Source organism: Bacillus rossius, chromosome 7, assembly GCF_032445375.1.
Source record: "Bacillus rossius redtenbacheri isolate Brsri chromosome 7, Brsri_v3, whole genome shotgun sequence".
Classification (NCBI taxonomy): domain Eukaryota; kingdom Metazoa; phylum Arthropoda; class Insecta; order Phasmatodea; family Bacillidae; genus Bacillus; species Bacillus rossius.
In genome coordinates this window covers 31,672,312-31,693,008 of record NC_086335.1, presented here as the reverse complement: position 1 = coordinate 31,693,008, position 20,697 = coordinate 31,672,312, and the positions used below count along the sequence as shown (strand labels likewise).

General features: G+C 35.7%; 1 protein-coding gene across 3 annotated transcripts in view; it reads right to left on the bottom strand.

Moving 5' to 3' along the window:
- Positions 1-698: 698 nt before the first annotated feature.
- LOC134533788 (kelch-like protein 5) overlaps positions 699-20,697 on the bottom strand; it is a 35,887-nt gene continuing 15,888 nt past the window's right edge. For all 3 annotated transcript variants that reach the window (XM_063371445.1, XM_063371444.1, XM_063371443.1), the window contains exons 5-13: positions 19,241-19,437; positions 16,258-16,374; positions 12,280-12,375; positions 10,119-10,308; positions 8,645-8,869; positions 4,245-4,407; positions 2,845-3,057; positions 1,496-1,667; positions 699-1,007 (exon numbers count right to left, since the gene is read on the bottom strand). In XM_063371445.1, coding sequence (XP_063227515.1) covers positions 939-1,007; positions 1,496-1,667; positions 2,845-3,057; positions 4,245-4,407; positions 8,645-8,869; positions 10,119-10,308; positions 12,280-12,375; positions 16,258-16,374; positions 19,241-19,437 — 1,442 coding nt within the window. In that variant the 3' untranslated portion in view covers positions 699-938. The remainder of the gene's footprint in view (positions 1,008-1,495; positions 1,668-2,844; positions 3,058-4,244; positions 4,408-8,644; positions 8,870-10,118; positions 10,309-12,279; positions 12,376-16,257; positions 16,375-19,240; positions 19,438-20,697) is intronic.

The following is a 20,697-nucleotide window of genomic DNA, read 5'->3' as shown; positions in this document are numbered from 1 at the left end:
CGGCAAGGACGGGAGCGCATCCTGTCGGTCTGTCGCTGTGATTATCAACTCCAAAAACATGTCACAGCATTTCAGGATAGCATTGTTCTTATATCTTTCGTTTATAGCCGAATGTTTTCTACCTGATCCACACAAGTTCCTTCGCCACGTTTTGAACGAAAATAACAACCAGCCGGCTAGCATAGCCGAACTCGCGTGACGCAAATTCACTTTATAATTAGGGGGGGAGGGGGGGTGGTAAAATTGGCCCGAATTCTCTATTGCGACCATTCCGTTTATAAGTCCGTTTTTTCCGGAAACCGTGAGGGGTCGCATCAGCGGGATTCTACTGTATGTGGGAATTTCATGTCAATTCTACTTCATGGACATATGACCTTCCTCTAACGAACAACTTAATTGCTAAATTCATAATAACTACAGTGAAAAAAATTTGGAAGACAAACTATGTATAAAGATTGCTTTATAAAAGTTTTAAGAGTATACATCTAAGAGGATTCTTCAAAAGCTCCAACTGCTAAACTCCCTACAAAAATTCAAAGTACGAAGACCTTAACATTTTTGTTTTATAAATAGCATCATCACTGAATAAATTTTACCCCTCTTAGTACATTAATTTGCCAATGAAATCCACAAACTGTAGGAATCTTAATCATACATGTACGTAAAGTACGCAGTTCGAAAACAATTCTGTACAGATATAAACTCACAAAGACTTTATTGCCAACCACATGAAACTCCTTGTCTTAAAGTGTTAGATGAGACAAAAGTTAAGAGTTACTACCAGATTAAATGAAATGCCAAGACCAATAAATCATCCTTTGAACTCTGAAAAAATAAAATGTGGAATGTATGGAACACGGGTGACAGCTTCACCAGTGGGCGGACACGCTCGTCCTCATCTGCCGGACAGGACGGGAGGCCGCGCCACACGCCCACCGTCAACATGTGGACGAGTTCTTCACCACCACCACGCAGGCTCCCGCCCTTCCCGTGTTCAGCGGTGCCACCTGGCGTGCAAACCACACACTTCCACGTCACAACCCACCTGGCATTTCATTATCCTGAGGTGTCAGAACTAATACTGAAACGTTTTACTTTCTCAATTTTATTTTATTTATACACACACACACACACACACACACACACACACACACAGATATATATATATATATATATATATATATATATATATATATATATATATATTTGGCTTGACGTTTAATTAAAGAGGAAATGTTAACACACTACGGTATGATGAAAAGATGTTTTACATTTAGCAACAGTTTGGTAAAAAGATAAAGTAATTTTGTTTTTAAGTACCATAACTGGGGGGGGTTTTACAGGTACAGTAGGTTGTAATTAGTTTTCACACTATGGTTTTGTGTTTCCCCACAATTCCCCACTTTCACTTGACTGATGATGCAAAGTAAACGAGCAACTGAAGATGGGTCCATGGTTAAGTGTTAAGATTTTGACAGGAGCCGGGGCGACGTACCTGGTGCCAGTCGTTGCTCTGGGCGTCGTACGCCTCCACCAGCCGCAGGTACTGCTGCCCATCGTAGCCGCCGACGGCAAAGAGGCGGTCGCCCAGCAGCGACACGCCCACGCCGTCCCGCCCGACGCCCATGCACGCAACCTTCGTCCACGCGTCCGTCTTCGGGTCGTATCTGCGCGGCCAGGCAGCCAGTGGTGTAGCCAGGATTTGTGTATGGGGGGTGTTAAGATTTAGCAGTTTTCTGTTCTTAAATTTAAATATTGTAATGGTAAAAATTTTTATTAATTTTAATATGAAATTTGTTTGAGTGATGAATAAGAAATTAATTAATGATTTGGTGCTGGGGGGGGGGGGGATTTGAACCCCTAACCCCCCCCCCCCCCTGGCTACACCCCTGCAGACAGCATGTAGATCATATTTATAACTAGCACAGACACTTGACCTAAGGGTTTAAATGGATGGGGGGAGGGGGGTTGTTTGTAAAATGTAACTTCCAATTGAAGGGGTGTCTGTAATACATAGAGAAATAAAAATGATCTTCTTTAAAAAAAACTACTTCAAAAAGAATTTTTTGACATCTTGAAAACTCATCATCAAAACTATGATTTTATCTGAGTTTTAAGATTACATAAGTTTAACAAATTTACACACAGTATAGCAGTAGTACTAAAAAAAAAATGGAAAATAATTAATTTTTACCAAAAAAAATTGTTTTAGGGAATATGGTTTTGACCGCCATTGCTACTTATGAATTGTTGAAGCAATTCATACATGTAAATGTGCTTCATATGTACTTAATATTACATTTATTTTAATTTTTAATAATGATAAAGATGAAATCTACTATTTTTATTTTAATGATGAAATTTGCTTTTTAATGACACCATAAAAACTTAGACCTAACTGTAATACTATGTCATGCACTTAGCCTTTTCCTACTTTTTCTGTCATCAATACAAGCTATCACTAAATACATATGAACACTGACTTCCATGAAGTACTACTTATACAGAAAATAAGACAACTTTTTTAAAATTTCTTCAATACAACACAAGTAGTTCATATCAACTATGTTTCACCCTAAATATTTTTGCCCATGTAAGAAAAGGGAGTAGAGAAAATTAAAAGGGTACAAAAAGAAATACATATATATACAATATACATGCACAACTATACAAGTAGACACCTATTATTATACTCATTTTATATGATATTTTGAATTATCCAAGTTTGGATTGAAGGTTTTACCGTAGTCAAGACGTATGTTATTTTATTACATATTATGAACCAGATGATGGGGGGGTGATTATTAAAAAATAGATACAGTGACGGCACGGAAGGTAACTCACCGTTCCACACAGTCGAACCTGGACGCAGAAGGGTTGGAGGCAGGTGCGTCGTGCCCTCCGAGAGCATAAAGGTACCCGTTGATCACGCCCACGCCTACGCCACCCCTTCGCCGGGACATGGAAGCGCAGGGCGACCACCTGTTGGTGTGGGGATCGTAACACTCGACGGTGCACAGGCAGGCACTGCCGTCACGACCGCCCACTGCGTACAACCTAGGGAACAACAAGCGTGGTAGGGCACCAGTACGAATACATATTCATTTACAGTGAAATGCCTTAAATACAGCACTTTTGGGACCACGGTCATGCCAGATTAGTAGGTACAAGATTCAGTGAACTGCAATAAAATCGAAATAACACTGAAAAGCATGTCAAAACACTGTGTACATATCACCAAAATATAAGTTATACACCATATAGCACCAAACAGGTAACATATCACCAAACAGGTAACATATCATTTCATACAAACATGCACATACATTATTGATGCAACTAAGCAAAATATTATAAATATTAAACTGTGCTTCAAATTAGTACACTGTTTTTAGTATCCCATATGTTTAGACAATAAAGTAAAAATCAGATACTAATTATTTTAGGTAAACAAATGCACTACTAAAAAACACACCAAGTTTATGATACTACATAGTATGAAAAATTACTGATACTCTTATTTAATTTATTGTATGTACATACTTTTTTCCCTGTTTTTTGAAGGTTTTGAAGAAACCCTTTTCAATTCCACTAGTTTTCCTTATTTTACAGATTTTTCCTGTCTTTTGGAACCCTACACACTATAGTGGATATGCATGTAATAATTACCTAAGCTTCTGCAAAGCCAGTTTTTTATTCTAATTAAATTTGTTAATTAAATATCAAATTCCTCACGAATATTACATATTTTTCTAATTGAACATAGTGCCAAACATTTTTTTTCCACAGCTCACAGGAGGCTAAGGAAAATTGATGCAAACTAAAGTAAAGTGAAAAATATGTATGAAACCATGATGGAGAGTTGTAAATTTCCACAAAATTAAAAATCTTGCAAGGCATTTTCTCTAAAAACCAATAAAAATTTTAAGTTAAATAATTGTTTCGTTGATCCAACTGATTACAAACATAAACATAAAATAATTTTAATATTTTTTTTTTAATCATAAACACAGATTATTTATGCTGCAGAAAACTAACCCAAAATTCAATTAATTTTTTTTTTTGTGAATGAATCAGAATTGTTTATGTATCGGTAATGACTAATCAAAAAAAAAAAATCTTCTATTTTAAATGTTGAAGTGAATATAAAATTATTTTCAGACACAAAATACGGTCTTGAGTACTGGAAACCAGCAGGATCGCACGCGAAGACACGTGAAGGAAGGGGGGCAGGGGTGACTCACTTGCCGTTGAGGACGGCCACCCCGACGGTGGAGCGCTGCATGGACATGGGGGCGACGTAGCTCCACTGGCGAGCCTGCGGGTCCCAGCGCTCCACCGTGTTCAGGTAGCTCCAGCCGTCGTGGCCGCCCACCGCGTACAGCGGGCCCTCCAGCACCCCCACGCCTGCGCACACACTCACCCTCCTCACACAACACATCACGGTACTCCATTCCTAGTCCCATTCCGTTTCTAAAACAGAAGAGCTTGGTGTTACCGTTTTTCGTTTCTACACATGCTGTCATGTAATACTCCACACAACAGTGGTAATATTTTATACATCGCATTTTCACGATAAAAAATTTGTAATTAATTGGTCCAAAGCAGATACATTCAGAACAATAAAAATAAATGGGCAAGCACTTGTGGTTTAAAACTAATTGAATAAAACATACACAGTAAAAAAACATTAAATTACGGTAATTTTTCTGATCTATGCACTTTAGTATACAATCTTTTATCCGAAAATATTGATATTTCTTGATTTCCATACATTAAAAATTTACTTTTTTTATGATTGAATTAAGTTTATGTTAAATTCTGCTCAGTTACATGATTTAACTTGCATTTCGGTGCTATATTGTGCATTAACTTACATTTCGGTGTTATTTTGGTTTTATCCCAATTCACCATATAATCTTGTCCCTACCCATAAGACCAAAATTTTCTATAATGTTGGGGCGGACCCAGCTTAGAATTTAGAGGGGAGGGGGGGATGAAGGTGAGCAGATGACCGGATTGTTTTGGGTGGAAGGTACGGAATACCTCCCAACCAAATGGATGAATCAGAAATTTTTAAAAGTAATAGCAATTTTTAAAAGTAAATCTTGAAAAGTTACTTACTTACTTACTTACTTACTTATCTCCAGTGATTTTTAACTGTGGAAGATGTGAGGGAAGGGAGAAGGGTACCACAGTCCCGATCTCCATTCCCATAAAACCGTCACTACTTTAATGCACCAAGTACAACGAAAGATATTTAATCCGTCACCCTCGGGTTCACGGCCATGTTGAATTTACAATTTTGCTGGATTATCGAATGTCAATACATTTTTATATGGAATGCAGAAGAAAAATTAATAATCAGTATAATGGTATTTAGAACAAGATGTAATTATTAGTTGCTCTAAAGAAAGAAAAAAATTCAGACAAGGGTTACTGTTTAAAAAAAAAGGCTCTAATATCAAAATGTGACAGTAATTCAGACCTCTTCAAAAAAAAAAATAATATAAATAACTGTCACATAATAAATATTAATTTAAACCCATTTTAAAACTGGAAACTCTGTAATGAAATTTTAAAAAAAAAAGTGTGTGCATTGAGTCCTCGTGCGAAAGAAGTGAAACTTCTTGCTTATTATATTATTAGGTATATCAAACACAATTCTCTTTAGCTGTCGCAGATAAAAAATATGTGCAAGTACGCGAGCACTAAATTATGATATTGTGCAAGTATGCAAGTGTAAAGTATGTGAATATGAAAGTATGTGAATATGCAAGCATACAAGTGTGCAAGTATGCAAGTATGTTACGTAATTTCTACCGCTCCCCTGCCGTCCCCTCCCCCACCATTTTTTTCCACCACATACCTAACTAATTCCTCCTCTCCCAGTTTCCCAACACATACCAAACTATTCCCCTCACGCGATCATAATTTTCATAACACTTGTTTGTAAATTGTAGTCCCCTTAGCAAAGAAGTTTCACTTCAAAAATATTAGTAAAGATAAACTCTGAGTGAACTAAAAATGCAGGCAGCGCAGTAATGTGAACTGGCAGTCAAGTTCAACAGCCAGAATCCACCCAAAAATACATTAATGGTGCCGGATTACATATGACAGATTACAGAATGTGCAGAACCATAGAACGCTGGATTAAATACATATTCAGTTTTTCATCGTAACACCAAAATTCAAGTTGATACAACATTTAACAAACTGAAAACACAAGTTAATTCATGAAATCAAATAGAATAAAAAGCTGGGTTAAAATTACATAACTGTTATTATATAGCTTTCAAAATTCAAAGAATTTTATTATTTTAGTATGCAGTTTTTGTCAATGTGTATAAATCAAATGGTTCGAAATAAAATTATAGTCCAGTACCTAATCAACCAATTCCTCTTCTTACATAATTCTTAACTAACAGATTCTGTAACTTGCTCAAAAGCCACATGTACTTTCCAATTTTATTATCTGATTTAAATTAATCTGCTCCACCCTTCTCATTTAAAATTTATCAACACAATTTAAATACTAGGAAATTAAGGATTTTTTTTTGTGGCTCTCTAAAATTTCTGACCATTTTTAATATTGATATTTATTTTTTTTATTTTATAGTTAATGTATTTTTACACGTGCATATGTTACAAGAGTGCTGCATATATTAAAAGTTTGTTATTTAGGATAAAGCTTTAAAATTTTTATCAGTACCATATATACTTAAAAAATAATTGGCAACCATATGCAATGCAAGCAAAGGTAGAGAAAATAAAGGAAAGTTGCTACCTTAATAGCAAACATAAGCCGACTGACAGATTCTAATTCTGCGGTTGTATCACAGACAAAAATCGTCCTAACGGAGTGAAACTAACAAATAAAGCTAAAATATAAATATGTTCTTAGAATGGTTCTTGCTAGGCATGTGCGAAGCTTCATTAAGCAAATCAATCAAAGCTCTTTTTAACATGCTTCCGAGGCCTTCAGGAACCAATTTAAAAAAAACATGCTTTCTATGTTGTATTAACTAAAAAGTATAAAATAATCTTTAAACTTAAGTAATTTGTTCAACAGCAACAGAATGAACTACAACTCTGTGTAACACAATTTATTGATAAGCTTAAAATAAGAATGAAGTAATAAACAAAATAATTAATTTTAATGAAATAAAAGCATGGGGTGCTGTCTTCTTTCATTTTCATACTGACTTGTCCTAAAGAATAGCCATTAGTGGTAGAATATTTGACATCAAATATCAAGCTTTCGTTACTCTCTTCTTTCATTTTCATAATGACTCTAACCTAACAAATACACATTAATTATAGAAAATTTATGAAAACTGATATCAAGCACCTCACAACTTTTTTCCATTAAAATTAATTGTTTTGTTTATTACTTCATCCTTATTTTAAGTTTATTAAAAAAATTACATTATACTTAAACAGAGTTGTAGTTCATTCTGTTGCTGCTGAACAATTTAATTAAATTTATAGATAATTTTATACTTTTTAGATTTGTGTTTAGTTTTTAAAAATATAATTTTATTAATATTATATTTGACGTCTCCAGAAAATTTGCTATTCGTTTTATTTTACGATTCGGCTAATACAAATTTTGCACCTGATGTGAAGCTTCACATTTGTTGAAAAGCTTTAAAATTTCGGAAGTGAAAGATTCACTCATGAAAGTAATTTTAATTTATTTCTAGTGTTTAATATGTGTTGCTTGGTCACTTCAAAAAATCAAAAGAAGGCTTTTATGATTGCTCGATATTAATATTATGCATGGTTATTTTATATTTTTTATGAATGGTTAATCAATTAGTTCAAAAATTACAAACGTTACACAATTAGTCTTTACTTCAATCCTCTATTTTATAAAATAGTTGTCATACAGCCTTGAAGTATTCACAGTTCGATTCAATATCGACAATATTTTAAACATTCAATTTGATACTTGCTTCGTATTCAAAAACTATTATTAGTTCAGTCCTATTTCTTGCAATGGGGAAAATTGATTTAAGATGTTTTTATGGACATATGCCGCTACTCTTTAAACCGTATTTCATTATAAAAACTCAATTTTCTGATTATTTTTTCCATGGAAGTTTCTGTGCTGTAAATTTTCTTTAATTTTTTGACATTGGCTGATTCTAGCTTGTTTTCTATGTGTTTGATGTTCATCCATTTTGTATATTCACAATTTTTTGTCTGTTATTGAGGTTTCATATGACATTCAGTGTAACCAGCAATGGCTAGAGTCCCGATTTTATGGTGTTATTTTTTGATCAATTTCGTTTTAAAAATATGAGATTTCGGTGTTATCGGTTTTATTTTTAGTAAAAGTTAAAAACCATCGTTTATTAACAAAACTAAATAAAACCAGCATTTTATAACTTACAAGAAACAGCAATACACAACAATACTCAATACAAAAACAGCAACTCAAAAAGATGTATTTTTTTCTGTGCTTAACACTATCCATTTACATTTACTGAAATGTAAGCATTGTCAGACTTTCAGCATTTTTTGGTTTAAGATGCTGCATATGTATATACGTACACCATACATACACCAAATACGTACGCATACGTACACCAAAACATCCTGAATAAAATCGACAATGGAAGCCCCGCTGCGCACTCACCCAGGCCGTGCCGGTGGGTGGACATGGGCGGCAGGGACGTCCAGGCCTGGCTCTTCATGTCGTAGCACTCGACGGAGTTGAGGGTCTTGAGGCCGTCGCGCCCGCCCACCACGTAGAGCCGGTCGTCCAGCACCGCCACCCCGAACTGCAGCCGCCGCCCGCTCATCTTGGCCACCGTGCTCCAGCAGTTGGTGCGCAGGTCGTACTTCTCTATGCTGATGGAGCCTGGCGCCCCGTCCACCACAATCACATGCAAGGTTAGCTTCCTTTCTTCATTAACAAAAAAATATATAACTCATTGAGAAAAAGTTTTTAAGAACAGTTTTAGTTTACTACAGACCTACTTCACATTTTCACAGAATCGCCATTCAGTTCCAAACACTTTTCGCAATGCTGCACCAGTTTCTTTAACCCCTCTGCATTGAAGTTCGGCGCCTGGGAATGGAACAGGCGCTTTGGCCATTTATGCATCATTGACTTTGAATACGCAATGCTTGTAGCCTACGTACAGGCTCTTAGTAAAAATCTCCAGAGAACTCTGAACTCAAGTCGAAAAATGATGGTTACCATTTTATGGGACGAAAAGGGCATTATTTTGGTTGATTTAATTAAATGAGGGTCAACAATGACAGCAAAAATTACAGAATTACAATTGTCAACTGGTTTAATTTTCAGGCGGCGAACTTCTATGCAGAGGGATTAAAGAAACTGGTGTAGCATTGCGAAAAGTGCTTGGAATTGAATGGAGATCATGTGAAAATTTGAAGTAGTTTTGTAGTAAAGTATAGCTGTCAAAAAAACTTTTTCGCACGAGTTTATTTTTTTTAATGATCAAACAAAGCTTACATTAGGCAAAGTAGGCAAAAGCCTATGCAGAATTTCATTTCAGGAGGGAGGGGGAAGAGGGGGAAGAGGGGAAGAGATGTATAAAAACTTTGCCAACAGTTTTCTTTCAAATCCTTTCCGTTTGTTGGTGGGAATGATAAGATTTTTTAGGATTTCAGAAAGGAATATATCCCTCCCCCTTGCGTATGTCCCTGAAGTTAATAGTAGCCAATTTAAATTTCCTACAGTAATTCCTTTGAACCGTTTTCCTCAAATATCAAATTTTTAATACAATAGATGTCATGGTTTTTTTTCTTTTTTGGTATTTGACTGACCCATTCTTAATATTTACAAATAGAGCATCTTTTTATGTTTACAAATTAAGCATTGAGACATTACTATATGATATAGGTGACAGAAATAGCTTATTAGTTCACCTTGCTCACAAAAATTAATGTTCATCACTTAATTTTATAATTTTTTGTTAAATATTTTGTAAAACAAGAACATATTTGATTTTTTTTTGTTGTTTTTTTAGCATTTCTCAGTAATTGGATATTTTCCTTAACTATGGATATTCAGTGTTCCACTTGAATAGTCACGAAGTGCTCCATGCTGCATCAGAACCGACGGGCTCCACGCTACGCACCCTTGTGCGCGTCCATCCCGCCGACGGCGTACAGCGCCCCCACGGTGGACTTGCGGGGGCGGGTGCGAGGCGACTGCAGCATCGGCCGGCGCTCCGGCAGCAAGTGGTACTTCAGGGCCTCCATGACCAGCTCCTGGCAGGCGCGGTCCTCCCGGAACAACGGGCTCGTCTCGATGAAGTCCGCCAGGAACTGCCAAACACCGACTAGCTCTAGCACTTTAACTGGCGGTTACACTACGAATACACAGATATGAATAACAAAGATAGAAGGACATCTGCGCCTGCCTATAACACAATATTTTCTGATGCATTGGTCCAAGCTCTCGGTTCTAGGTTCCTCGGTTCTCAGAAATTTGATCGGCAGCTAAACCTTTACCAGTGAAAATACAGAATCCTTCTCTAAAATGCAATTGTGGAAGGAGGGGGGGGGGGGGGGGGGGCACACATTGCAGGCAACTCAAGCCTTTCTAAATTCCCTTTTAAGCCCCATATGACACATGAAAATAAATCTTTGAAAAATTGGCTGCGAAATCCCCTTCCCTAAGTCTTTCCTCCCCTTACTATCTTTCACCTCTTTGTCACTCAGAACTTGAACAAAAGAGTTTTTTGTGTCGCGTTCCCCTCCAACCCTTATTTCCACTTTTTTCACTTATAAACAGGGATGATCTATTCGATTAAAAGTAGACCTGTGGAAAAAGAACACAGGCTTGATTCTGTTTTTTTTATCTTAGCTTCAAAATAAACAACCATGATTTATAGTTGTCTACTATTCATGAACTTAAGGTGTTTCCTACCTCTTTTGTAGCCCTATATTACTTTCAACTTAAACAACAAATCATTTTAGTATATCCCCTTTAAACAGAGTCCCTTGCCCATTATAATACATATAGTACTTGCAATTCCTTTGGTGTATTGTTAATGCCAGTTTTTATTATTTATCAATGTGTAAACACTTAGCTCTCGGTATACGACATTTGGTAGGAGTAATTTTGTGAATCGAACAGAAGCCAATTGGAACTTAAATTTGTAAACACTGTGCTGCCATTTATGGAAGATTCAGAAATCTCAAAAATATGGCGCACCGTGTGATACATCCGTATAAAAATACACAGCGCATAGCTATTGAAAAATAAAAATTTATAATAGTACAACTATTCTGTAATATTTATGTTATAATTTACAGTCATTACAAAAATAATGACAAATTAAATAATACGCATTACAATTTTCACAATCCTTACTTAACATTGAAATGCTGAGATAGAGCAACAGTCATCATACTGTAGAGAAAAAAGAAATTGTTAGCCTACATGTACATATATTCGATGCCATGTTAATTGTAATTAAATTTTTACTCTAAAATCCTAAATGTCGAATCTGCTAAAAAAGGTTAAGGTTTGTTTGTAGGAAGTATTTAAAGACTTATTTCTATTGTTTAAGCAAAAACAAAAACACATACAGATACTTAGTGTTATAATATTAAGTTTAAAATTTTTCAGATAAATTTTGTTTTGATGTATATCGAACTGCAACTTTTAGTTTAAAAAATATTTAAAAGATGATAGTGCCGCATTCACAATGCTTAAGAAACCAACAATATCTTTAATACTTTTGATGCCATGTTTGTTTCAATACAATATTTTTTGCTAATAAATTAGGTATTTTAAAAGTTTCAATTATATTGTAATGACTATTCAAGTTTACAAAATGTATTCCCAGATAGTTTCACTACCATAATGTTTACTTTGGCATACCAAAACGCTTAGTTAATATATATGGGTGCATATTGCCACACGTGTGAACACCATCTTGATGATTTTGACTGCAGGAAATACAAATAACTAATTATTTCAACATATGGTTACAAGTTACAACTGTCCAATAACTACACAAGTCCACAAATTCTGACTTCAACACGAGCCCAAAGCTCAGTTCTATGGTCTAAACTCTGTCAAGCCATAAAACCTAATATGTACTTAAGATGTTCTGCAACATGTGGCTTTACTTTTGAAAAAATGCAAGATGAATAATACATCTATGATAATGGTAGTGCTAACATATACATAAAATGTATACAAAGGCCATAAAGCAAAAACTAAACTAGGCTTTTAAAATGATCTAAATTAATAGCTTACCACTAAGACTGGTTTATGTTACTCACCGCTGGCGAAAGTAAGGGAAGTCTAACCAAACTGAGTAACCTACTGACATCTTTCTTCCGATTCCCTTCATCATGTTTGATCCATGAGACCAGAGCCTAAATTAAAACAAAACATATTACCGGTAACTTACCTTTGGTAGTGTGAAAACCACATAAATTACTTACACATTTTAAATTTTAGTTCCATGCAGTTTAAAACATAATCATAATTGTACTTCAGAGTCATCAGTGACCATGTTCGATAAGACATAATGCTTGTGAGTCAGTACAAAGGTTTATGGATGATGGTTTTACATTGGCCTTTAGTACAATTCTAATTTATTTACAAACACTCGGTTCACATCCAAGTGTTTTGAAATACCCTTAAATATTTTGTACAGTTGTGACTATTCCTCATTGTGAAATGAAGCAAGAAGCAAATAATACTGTATCAATTAACATATAATATACATTTATTTACTTATTTAGCTGCCACAAACCAGGTGAGGTTGTTCTTTGACATATTAGGTGCTCTGAGTCTTTATCAAATAAACCGAATATGTACTCATTTGCAAATTGGTGAACTTGTGAATATCAGTATTTAATCTTAATGTAGAAGTTAACTAATCACTCCTTAATTTTTTTAGTGTTATACTTAAAACCTGCTTTCTTTCCAATTATAAAAAATGTTGATGAATTTGCCTGCAAATTTAGGTAGACATCAGTATTGTAAGCCATACCCCACAATCCACTTTACAATCACAAAAAAATCTTTAAAAAGGTTAAAAAGGTTTTTTTTTATCTAATAAATTGTGCGAATATAAGATGCGATCAATACAATAAGATGCACATCAATTTACTAACCTCAAAAAACTAAAACAAAAAAGGGATTTTTTTTTTTTTACTGAAGTAAGTCAGTTGTAATGGGGTGTACGCCCATTGTGGTTGTGGAGAAGATTCCACACGGGACTACGAGACCACTGCTGCCAAGCCTAGGAGGCATCCGAAAACAAAGGAGACTTGCTAGGCGAACTGTCTGCTGGGGCTTGCTGCTGCTCCGAATGAGTCGAATGACGACTTGCTGCCAGCAACCCCATGGTTCTGGTGGAGATTCCACACGGGACCCTGTGACTGGGGTGCTACTTCTCCAAGGGGGAGATCGACAATGAAGTGTCCTGAACAAGTACCATCTACCAACGAGGGTTCAGGCGATGGAGGCAAGTTGAAGAAGCGCACCAGGATAACGGTGGACCCACATTGAAGACGACCAGCATTAAGGACAGGAGGCGAGCAAAGACACCTCTAGTAGCCACGCATCTTGGTGGCGAGTTCCGACAGCATTTTAAAGATTCGTATAGAACTCCCTGAGTCAGTAACAAGTAGTTATTGGGGTATTTTAACCTTCACAGTGACACCCGTAGACGTCCTTCAAGCATTACATATTTTTGACATACATTTATTATTCTGGATATGATATTTAGCCACATTATAAAACTGTTCATGTTTTATGTAAACTGCAATATAATTATTTGTGAAAACTAAAGTTTACATTAAAGTGAACCAGGAGCTGTAGAGACAAATGAATAAAGGCTCGCTATTGTCAGCAAAAACCAATTTAAAGATAGTTATTAATTTTATGTGTTTACCATTCATTCGCAGATAGGAGAGTGTGGTGTGCACCTTTGAAGTCTGTCAACGAGTCAATATTAAATATGAATTGACTAATTGTACTTTGAGAATTTAATAAATGAACTGATGAGTATTGTTGGTTGTGATCCACCTTTATTCCTAAAAGTAGTTTTTGTGCTCATGAACAGGCAACACAGTAACTGTGTAATGTTGAAGCAAAAATTAATAAACACTAAAAATTTTAAGTAGTAGGTATCTAGGAATGTAATTTCCCAAGCACTTGATCCTACATGCATGCAATACAGAACAGCAGAACTTCTCTTGAAACCAGTGAATGTTGACACGCAAAACATTTAGTCACCCACCTAGCACTTGTTTATAGGTTTTTTCATGTGTGAGGGTGGTGTGTTTCAACTGGTGCCCAAAAGGTTCATAGATAACTGTAATCTAGGCATTCCCACCACAAGCCTTTGAGCATAACAGTGCAATATACAACCCCACATTTTCCTTTATTTTTGAATTAAGTAAATCTAAGATTCTAAGATAATTACTGAACAAATATACTTAGAACTTCAATCACAGTGCCAGAAAGAGGCAGCAACCTCTCTTTACAGCATCATATATCCTAGCAATTTTTTTTCCTTCTAATTATTTAATGCATTTCTAGTAACATGGTTTTACAAAAACTGTAAATTTTTCATTACCATGAGAGGTAAAATTAAGACCAATCAAATAGACAAAATAGGTAAATTAATAACAGATTGGGCTCAAACGTGAATTTAGCACATGTAAAATTTATGTGATGAAATCCACTGTGACTGTTACTGTAACTTCTCAACATATGCACACACTACCATCACAGCAATCACCTGATAACCTCTCTAACAAACCCGATGTTTATGAGATATTAAGCCCTAATTTACACCACACATTCCATCCATGCAATCGTTTGATACCGTATCTACCGAAAATAATGCGACAGAATATATTGCGACCCCAAACTTTTTGATTACGAGTTTATGAAAACATCTTTATGGATTGGAAATTGCAATTCAACTGCATAGCATTTGAAAATTATTTAAATTATTAAATGTATTCTATTTTTACTAGACCCTTTCTGGTACCAGTTTCATCAGCAGAGTGATTTACATGGTCTATTTTGAAGCACAAAGCCACAATTATAAAGAGTTTTTTTTTTATATAACTGTAGTTTAAAATGGAGAAGGACAGGGGCTGTTCAGAAAGCTAAGAATGTGGTGATGTATGGTGGTGGTTGATGTCATCTGGGAGGGTGAAAGAGGAAGAGAGGTGATGCCTTTCCCAGAAGCCACAGATAAGAGAAGCGGAAACTACCCAGTAATTAAACTCTACTTGCACCCTCTCCTTCAGCCAGTATCTCTCTTCTGTCACTCCTGTGCAGAGGTTCAGGAAGCCCCGGACTAAAGTGGCATGTGTAGGGACCGGAAAAATTCACGGGTTCAATGACCTGTAGGATGAACTCCATAGTTCTACGTACACTCTGTCAATGCCACCCACTCATTGGCTGCTGTCTTGTGAGACGTCCCAACGTAGTAGCCGGTGATTCGATAAAGCTTTGGTTGGGTGTTTCTCATTGGCCCAGAGTCATCCAGGTGAATTGTGAGCCAATAGCAGAGGCAGCACTGAGGTATAACTATTTGTATTTTAGCCTATCGCGAAATGAATTTGTGAATTTTTCCGGTCTCTAGGCATACGTGATGCAGTTTACAGGCAGAGAGAGTAGTAGTTTTTTCAATTGAGTGAAAGTTCAGGAGGTGTTAATTAACAGTGGTCTAAAGTGGAATAGTGACACAGTTAAAGAGGCAGAGCTGTTCCCAATGGCAAGATATCAGTTTGTGACTATAATGCTACCACCACTTTCAATTTCCAAAGTTTTGGTTAAAATTATAGCATTATATTCAGATAATTCCGTAATATGATTTTTGACTCCACCATTTACTACCATATGTATGTAACATATATTGTGCACAAATAGTAACTTCACAAAGTACCTAACGCTATTGAAGGTACGTAATATTTTGTGTCTTTTGTCAAACACAAAGTCTTTACAAACAAATATGTCTGGAATGTTGCATAACAAATAAAAAATTTCCAAACTATAATAAGTAACACCAATCTGGTTAAAATTACTTATGAAATTAAAATTTTTGTTGCAGGACTTCCAATTTGGATCAATATAGACTTTGGTAAGACTTATAGTATGTTCTTATGGATATTTATATTTATTTATATTCTGATGCTTAATGTTACTAATTTTACAAGCATTAAAAAAAATTCCTGTGTGTTACAAAATTTGCATTGATGAATAAATTAATATTTATATTTACTTACATGGAAAATAAACTCCTCATTGGGTACGTTGAGATCATCTGACGCAAGTAGTTTAGCCACTTCATCAGCTGCCAACAGTAGAAACTCTTGATTTCGAATGACTTCCATGAAATGTTCCTGTCAAAACCAAAAAAAAACAAAAAACTGATACAAAATACGAATGATTCTAATATTTATTTACTCATCTTATTATTACATGTGGAGAAGTTAACGTGTGGACACCGCCTTGACTTACACTTAACAACAGATTTAAAAAATAAAATAAAAATATATTACTATTGCAAATAAAAATAAACATTAAAAAGTAATAAAAAGAAATTATCATTTAAAATAAATTACGAAGCTAAGAAAGCAGCTCACACTTAAACTAAGTAAAACAATATAGTTTTTTTTTCTTTCCATTATGTGCTTTCAAATAATGGTAGTCTCATTTCTTACAAAGAAAAAGTACACATGTATACCTAAAGTACATGCAATGCAACAAATAAAAAAACACCAAAGAACCAAAGAGTTTGTTGTGAAAAGGATACAATTGAGATATCAGACTGCTAGGTGGCTGTAAATCAGTTTCACTGATTTTTATTATCTTAATCCCATAAAACCAAAGAAAGACACATGTTCAAGACAGAAAACCTTTGCATTTAAAATTTAGGAGTAAGAGATCAGTATATGCTAAAAAATAAATGTGCCAATATAAGCACTTTTGAAAGTAACATAAAAAATTTAAAATGTTCCTCACCTCAAACACATGCTTTCTAACATTAATGCAATTTTTTTGTTTAAACTCACTTCATTGGGCAGTTGCTATATACATTCACATTTTTTAAATAAAGGATACGAATAAATTGGTTTCATTTCCATTTTACATGCACTATAAAACTAACTGGTCAAACATATTTTTAACTGTATTACATAGTTTCAGCTGACTCACAAATGTATACGTATACATCACAAGGCCTACCATAAAATTCATTCTGAAATGTTGCAGGGTACAAAATGTAAATATAGAAGAAAATACTCAGAACATGCTACAATGTTTACTTAACTTAACAATAAAACAAATGCTAAATAGTAATTACCAGCATACCAAAATTACAAAATTTTCCAATGATTACGTACCGTATTTACTCAAAGAAGGGTCGCCCATTCGTATGGGTTGCACCCTTAATTTTGGACAAAAAATTCTAACATTTTCACCATAAGGATCACCCTTCAATATGGGTCACGCCATATAACTATCTCCAGTAGAATACAAGTGATGTCTTTATGGTCCATGTTTCAGCCACAGATGTCCTTCATCTTTCCCCTCTTTATTCTTTATGGCCCTTCCTCCCTCCCTTCCCTATTACCAGATTACTTAAAAAAAACTACACGCTCTGCACCCAAACTGTGTTGCTTATGCCTGTTATGACCGTGTTTTTTTTTACTGCCCATGAAATGTCATCTCGGGCGACAGATGAAATGGGATTACCTACACTTCGGAATTTCCTAGAAAGGGGGAGTGTGTGTGCTAATGGAGCTGTCGCAAGATCCTTCTCCCTGCCTCTTTCCTCTAGTTGTTACTGCTGTGAAGGCAGCACCCTCCCCCTTCACTTACACCTACACATCCAACCCCCACCCCTTCCCATCTACCCCACACTCTTTACTACTATTTTTACATTTTCTTTCCGTATGACGTCTTTTATGCTGCAGCAACCAAACTATATTTTTTTTTTAGAACTGCCTGCTTCCGGTTTTAATATAGGTCATGTAATTAACAACGGTATCAATATATCCATTCTTAAATGTTAATTGCTCCACATAAAAAAAGCCAAAAAAATGTGGTAGGTGCAAGGCAACAAGCTGACGAGTTTAACAATGACTGTGTTTATGCATCCGATGTCGTTACACTAACGTGTAAGTACTGCAACTGCCGAGTTACGTTTGAAAGAAATCAAATCAAAATTCAGGTGCAAAGTACGAACAAAGTGACAAACATGTGAATGCTAGGCAAAACTACTCTAGTGATAATGACGTTGGACAACGACCCTTCTGTACTAGTATTCAGGATTTTAAATAAGTGTTTCAACCAAAATAACATCATCCTTAACAAGTCAGAAGATATTTCACTAATGAAAACTATTACCGAACTGCGAACTCCCATCATTTTGAGATTTTCAAGGATTATGAAGCGCATAAAGAAGATGTGCAAGAGAATTTTAGATATGTTGAAAGTGCTGACTTTTCTGAGTATAAATTACAATAAGTTTGCACAAGCAACCTAGCGTGCTGTCTGAAGAACTTTAAACAATGTTGATAGTGAATGGTTACCTTATCACAACCAAGTGGTCACAGACAGAAGATGTAACCTGAAAGAAAGTAAAGTTGAAGTTTTCATTATGAAGTGTTTTGATCAAAAAATTGAACCCTTGTTAAAATATTTAATGTAATAAGATAAAACATCTATGAAATATAATATCTGTTATGCTATGGCTTAATTTTCTTGATTAAATGCCATCAAAAGTGGACATGAAAATGAAATAACCTTGCTTTTAGTTGCAAATTTTGTAAAAAATAACTCACTTTTTTCAGGACTCTACCTATACATACAATTAAACTATTTTAAAAAGTTTCCCTGGGTTTAAAAGTCAAAATTAATAACTACCTTGAAAAACATATTAACAGGGTTTTTTAATATGTACTCAGAAGTGGGAAATACTTTAAGGTGAGGTGCTCTGTGATGAGATTCGACTTCATCCATTCATGTCGCAGTACAGTGCCGGATGCTTCCCTGCTAACTGTATGGACCGACACATCACGGATGAATGGATAAAATTACAGCTAACACTCAGGTTCATTACAGACGATGAATAGCAATGAAATAGGAATGAACATTAACAGAATGAATGGATGAAACAGAAGTACTTCATGAAAACTAATTGGCTGCATTGCAAAAACTACTGATTATACACCGGCGGGTATCGATGCCTGGAACCAGACCCACCGTAGTGTAGCTGTGGGCGGAGGCTAGCAGGTCCATGCAGCCCTGGAAGTCTGCGAATGAGCGAATGCCGATGCAGTTGGACGGGTGGAGCTGTTTCGTGAGGAAGGCGCAACACGCGTCGACCACTTCCGTCAGCTGGAACAAGCAGGCGGTGGCCAGGAGGGTCTCCACCGTCTCCTCGTGGAGCTCGATGCTGCCTGCAACAGCCAATAAAGACCTACGTATCACAAACATGATGATGCCGGCACCAAGCAGAGATGACTGTGTTTATCCGTCAATGCCCTGTGTTGACACAATGAGATGTCAGAAGTAAGTCAATACACTTCTAGCGTTCTGTTTCAACCCTTCTCTGTGTCTTGAGTCGAGGTGAACCAGACAGCGCACAGTGCATCGCAAACTTGGCATCAGGCAAGTGTCTCGACCCACACACTGTCTTTATACTTCTACCATGTATCGTGTATTGATTAACCAATAATCCAGCTCAGCCTGCTAGCTGTGTTTGATTCAAATGAGTTGAGACAATACAGTGTTTCATTCAACCCATCTCTAAAGCATGGATACTGACCACCCATTCCATAAACACCATACTGTTATATGCCTCTATGTTGACAATACTCTAATAAACTCACTGAAAACAGCTGAATATGTCACTAAATAGTAAATATATTAAATTATAATTTATGAACTTTTTATAACATCTAAAACAATTCTTTTTTTTAAATATGACCATCAATATTTTGTTGAATTTGTTTTTCACAATTATTATTTTCACAATTATTATCGAAAAGCATTGCAAGCTTCATTACTACGTTTCGAAACAGTCACATAAAATTATGTTACAGGTTAGGAGTACAGCAGACTTATGATAATCCGGTACATTCAAGACTTTGCAGGTGCCAGATTACTGAAAATGAGGATTATTGGGCATATCTCCCGTGATCGCTGAACACTAAGTTGTTGAGAAAATGCATGTGTAAGAAGTTTGGCTGTAAAAACTGTCTAGCAGTAACACAGCGATAAACATTTCAAACAAAACAGGCCAAAAGTAAATTATCTGCTAATTACTACCTAGTATGTTAAAGAAAAGGGATTTAAAATGAGACAGAGAAACAAGAAGCACGCCAATCACTTCCGAATGATCCCGAATCACGCTGAACACTTTCGACTAATACAGAGCCGCACAGAGCATTTTTGACTACAACTAATGTGTGTACCATAAAAGCGTTATCGGCCTTAGCTAAAATTATATGTTTTTAGCTTGATCGCTTAGTTGGCTAAAGACTGTACATTCCTCAATGGTGCCGGATCATCGAACAATCCAGACTACTGGATGCCGGACTATCGGAATTGTACTGAGCTTGGTAAAAATTACTGAAAAGACTAAAGTCAAATTTTCAAATTTTACTGTTGAATACAGGTGTTTTATTTATATCCTTATTTGTACCAATAATCTATCT